The following is a 4657-nucleotide window of genomic DNA, read 5'->3' as shown; positions in this document are numbered from 1 at the left end:
ACCAGGATGGTCTCGATCTCTTGACCTTGTGATCCACCCGCCTCGGCCTCGCAAAGTGCTGGGATTACAGGCTTGAGCCACCGCGCCCGGCCTAATTTTTGTGTTTTTAATAGAGACGGGGTTTTACCATGTTAGCCAAGGTGGTCTCAATTTCCTGACCTCGTGATCCTCCTGCCTCAGCCTCCCAAAGTGCTGGGATTACAGGTGTGAGCCACACCCAGCCAAAGCTAGATTTAAAAATCCATTATTTCACATAACTGGTCTCAGATAAACCAGGTTACATCACAGTGTCTAAAATGAACAACACCTGTGACAGGTCAGCACAGACTAAGTAAGAGTATTAATGTCAATTTTTATGTTAAATATGGATTAATTTCTCTCACTTTTAAGATGCAGACATTCTAATATTTTCTGTATCCCTTCAGGATTATCTTGTACTTTGGAAACCACAATTTAGACTGGCCAAGTCACCCGTAAAAATATCGAAAATAGCTAGGTGGTACAAAAGTAGGTCCCAGGGCTTCAAATTTGGTGGAATATTGACTCCACTAGGCAGCCCCCAGCTACTGACCAAACCTAAGCCCCAGTTATGTCATCTGTAAAATGGCACTTTACAATTTGGCTGACCTGCTAGGGCCGTTGTCGGGACAAAAGAGGATGGTGCCTGTACCACTTTAAGCCTGGCACCTGGCACCCTGCTAACATTCAGCTCTCTCTGGGCCAGGCACCGTCAGTGCTCCATTTCATAAGCTGCTCTCCACCTGCAGGAAAATCACTCTGACTCCAAGCAAACATCCTGAGGGTGGATTCTGCTTGTTTGAATCCTGTGTTTGAGGTTTCTGTTTGCAAATCTTGATACATGATGTGACAGTAGAGACTGTAGTTTTTTCCTCAGTTTTTCAGGATCATTCTTTTTTTGAGACAGAATTTAACTCTTGTCACCCAGGCAGGGAGTGGAGTAGCACAGTCTTGGCTCACTGCAACCTAAGCCTCCCGGGATCAAGCAATTCTCCTGTCTCAGCCTCCCGAGTAGCAGGGATTACAGGCACCTGCCACCACGCCTGGCTAATTTTTGTATTTTTAGGAGAGGTGGGGTTTCACTATGTTGGGCAGGCTGGTCTTGAACTCCTGACCTCAGGTGATCTGCCCACCTTGGCCTCCCAAAGTGCTGGGATTACAGGTGTGAGCCACCGCGCCCAGCCTCAGGAGCGTTCTTATAGTGCCTTGATGTGCTGCTCCTTATGAAGTGTTAGCAGCACAGGTCACTTTTCATAAAGGTACATACTAATTTTTTTTTTAATATTTCAGGAATAGTACAGAAACACATCCTAAAACGTCTCCCAGGATTTAAAGGCGAGCACAGACCCTGCTTGGATCAAGTCAGTTTCTGGAGTTTGAATGATGACTGCTGAATCACGAGAAGCCACGGGTCTCTCCCCACAGGCTGCACAGGAGAAGGATGGTATCGTAATAGTGAAGGTGGAAGAGGAAGATGAGGAAGACCACATGTGGGGGCAGGATTCCAGCCTACAGGACACGCCTCCTCCAGACCCAGAGATATTCCGCCAACGCTTCAGACGCTTCTGTTACCAGAACACTTTCGGGCCCCGAGAGGCTCTCAGTCGGCTGAAGGAACTTTGTCATCAGTGGCTGCGGCCAGAAGTAAACACCAAGGAGCAGATCCTGGAGCTGCTGGTGCTGGAGCAGTTCCTTTCCATCCTGCCCAAGGAGCTCCAGGTCTGGCTGCAGGAATACCGCCCTGACAGTGGAGAGGAGGCCGTGACCCTTCTGGAAGACCTGGAGCTTGATTTATCAGGACAGCAGGTAAAAACAGGTGAAACCTATTATGTGTGAGCAGGGCACGGATGTTGAAGCTGGAGCCAGGAGAAGTATTAGCAGTCTTTAGGTGATTAGGTGGTTACTCTGTCTGAAAAAGATTCTGGCCTTCTCCTCCCTCCATCCACCTGCATACAGTCTGTTTTTAAATATTTTAAATTCCTGTTTACAAAGTGATTTACCCACAAGCCCAACCTATTTTTGTCTTCAGGTCCCAGGTCAAGTTCATGGACCTGAGATGCTCGCAAGGGGGATGGTGCCTCTGGATCCAGTTCAGGAGTCCTCAAGCTTTGACCTTCATCATGAGGCCACCCAATCCCACTTCAAGCATTCCTCTCGGAAACCCCGCCTCTTACAGTCACGAGGTAAGAAGCAAGATTTCATTTGGGGAAAGAGAAATGATTCAGGATGAGAGTCCTCTCTGTGCTGCTGAGTGCCTGTGATGAAGAAGCATGCTTGGCCTGGGCAACATAGCAAGATCCTATCTCTACCAAAAAGTAGAAAAAATTGCCAGGTGTGGTGGCACACACCTGTGCTCCCAGCTACTCAGGAGGCTGAGGTGAGAGGATTGATTGAGCCCAGGAGGTTGAGGCTGCAATGAGCTGTAATCATGCCACTGATCACTCCAACCTGGGCAACAGAGCAAAGATCGTGTCTCAAAAGCTACTGACAGAAAAGAATTAGGCTGGGCATGGTGGCTCATACCTGTAATCTCAGCACTTTGGGAGGCTGAGGCGGGTGGATCACTTGAGGTCAGAAGTTCGAGACCCAGCCTGGCCAACATGGTAAAACCCTGTCTCTACTAAAAATAAGAAAATTAGCCGGGCATAGATGGCATGTGCCTGTAATTTCAGCTACTCGGAAGGCTGAGGCAGGAGAATCACTTGAACCCGGGAGGTAGAGGTTGCAGTGAGCCAAGATTGCACCATTGCACTCTAGCCTGGGTGACAGAGCAAGACTCTTGTCTTTTAAAAATTAATTAATTAATTAATTAAAAATTTTAAAAAACAGTCCAGGCACGGTGGCTCACGCCTGTAATCCCAGGACTTTGGGAGGTGAGGTGAATGGATCACCTGAGTGGGGAGTTGAAGACCAGCCTAACAACATGGAGAAACCCCATCTCTACTAAAAATACAGAATTAGCCAGGTGTGGTGACAGATGCCTCTAATCCCAGCTACTCCGGAGGCCGAGGCAGGAGAATCGCTTGAACCCAGGAGACGGAGGTTGCAGCAAGCTAAGATTGCACCATTGCCCTCCAGCCTGGGAAATAAGAGCGAAACTCTGTCTCAGAAGAAAACAAAAAACTTACCTAGAGGTAAGAAGACCTCCTTACTTCCCTGCCTTTCTGGATACTGCTACTAAAGTGTTATTTATTTATTTTTTTTCTGGATTTCATTGAGACAGGGTCACACTCTGTCATCCAGGCTGGAGTGCGGTGGCATGATCATAGTTCACTGCAGTCTTGACCCACTGGGCTCAAGCCATCCTCCCGCCTCAGTTGCTACTAAAGATTTTAAAGATGTGTTGTGTTTTCCACAAGTGTAGGCATCAGTGGGATTCTCATATCCTGGTATCATTCCTTGGACTGGAGAAAATTAGGAGCCAGACTTGAGTCATGGATTGAATGGACCCACTTCTACAGCTGAGAATAGGAACCTGGGTTCTCATCCTGGCTCTGCCACTCTTAACTGGGAATGTGACAATAGGCAAGTCATTTGTACTCTCAGGGACTCATTTTCCCTTTCTTTAAAATAAAAGGATTGGACCAGGTGACTAGGACCCTTTTATGACTCCTGCTCAAGAGTAGAGGTCTTGGGAAAACTGAGGCCTGTGTTCTCTCATTTGTGTTGTCTGGAATTCTCTATTTGGTACCTAAACACTGAACAGTGAACATGCTGGTGCAGGAAGGAACGTGCCCCAAGACCTTCTTTGAGCGAAGCTCAGAGCAGAGCTAATTTACTCACAGTCCCTTTCTCCTTCCCCAGCTCTTCCTGCCACCCACATTCCTGCACCCCCTCATGAGGGGAGTCCCAGAGACCAGGCAATGGCATCTGCGCTATTCACAGCAGATTCCCAGGTGAGCTGTGGCCCCTCTGCCCTCCTGAGTCCCCAGCGTCTGCCTCTGTTCCTGAGCTCTCTTTGTGGTCTCCACACAGGCTCTGGATGCCCCTGCTCTCAAAGAAGCCCCAACCCTGTCTCTTCCTTTTAGTGTCTTTCTACCACAAACTCCCCTCTGCCCCCAGGCTCTGGCCACCTTTTCCTTCCCAGCATCTTATGGCTTTGCAGCCACCTCTGTTCCTGACTCCAGGTTTGGGCAATGGGATCACTCCTGAGTTTGGGGGGGAAATGACTGTGTTTGTCTCCTGTTATTTCAGGCAATGGTGAAGATCGAGGACATGGCCGTGTCCCTCATTCTGGAGGAATGGGGTTGTCAGAATCTGGCTCGGAGGAATCTCAGTAGGGACAACAGGCAGGAAAATTATGGGAGCGCGTTTCCCCAGGGTAAGACAGATGCAGGCTTACTGTCTGATGAGATGGTTTTGCCTTGGCCGGGCACAGTGGATCACACCTGTAATCCCAGCACTTTGGGAGGCCAAGGCAGACGGTTCATGAGGTCAAGAGTTCAAGACCAGCCTGGCCAACATGGTGAAAGCCCATCTCTACTGAAAATACAAAAATTAGCTGGGCATGGTGGCACCCATCTATAATCCCAGCTACTTTGGAGGCTGAGGCAGGAGAATCTCTTGAACCTGGAAGGTGGAGGTTGTAGTGAACCAAGATCACGCCACTGCACTCCAGCCTGGGCAACAGAGCAAGAAT

At 48.8% G+C, this 4657-nt stretch overlaps 1 protein-coding gene across 5 annotated transcripts in view; it reads left to right on the top strand.

The window, feature by feature from the left end:
• ZKSCAN1 (zinc finger with KRAB and SCAN domains 1) overlaps positions 1-4657 on the top strand; it is a 44926-nt gene that overhangs the window by 31354 nt on the left and 8915 nt on the right. For 3 of the 5 annotated variants that reach the window (XM_017533648.2, XM_037740325.1, XM_037740326.1), the window contains 4 exons: positions 1309-1824; positions 2048-2201; positions 3823-3914; positions 4213-4339. In XM_017533648.2, the coding sequence (XP_017389137.1) occupies positions 1399-1824; positions 2048-2201; positions 3823-3914; positions 4213-4339 (799 nt within the window). In that variant the 5' untranslated portion in view covers positions 1309-1398. The remainder of the gene's footprint in view (positions 1-1308; positions 1825-2047; positions 2202-3822; positions 3915-4212; positions 4340-4657) is intronic. The other 2 variants (XM_017533649.1, XM_037740327.1) reach the window with 2 other exon arrangements.

This window comes from Cebus imitator, unplaced genomic scaffold, assembly GCF_001604975.1.
Source record: "Cebus imitator isolate Cc_AM_T3 unplaced genomic scaffold, Cebus_imitator-1.0 Scaffold82, whole genome shotgun sequence".
NCBI lineage: Eukaryota > Metazoa > Chordata > Mammalia > Primates > Cebidae > Cebus > Cebus imitator.
This window is presented reverse-complemented; position numbering and strand designations above follow the sequence as displayed.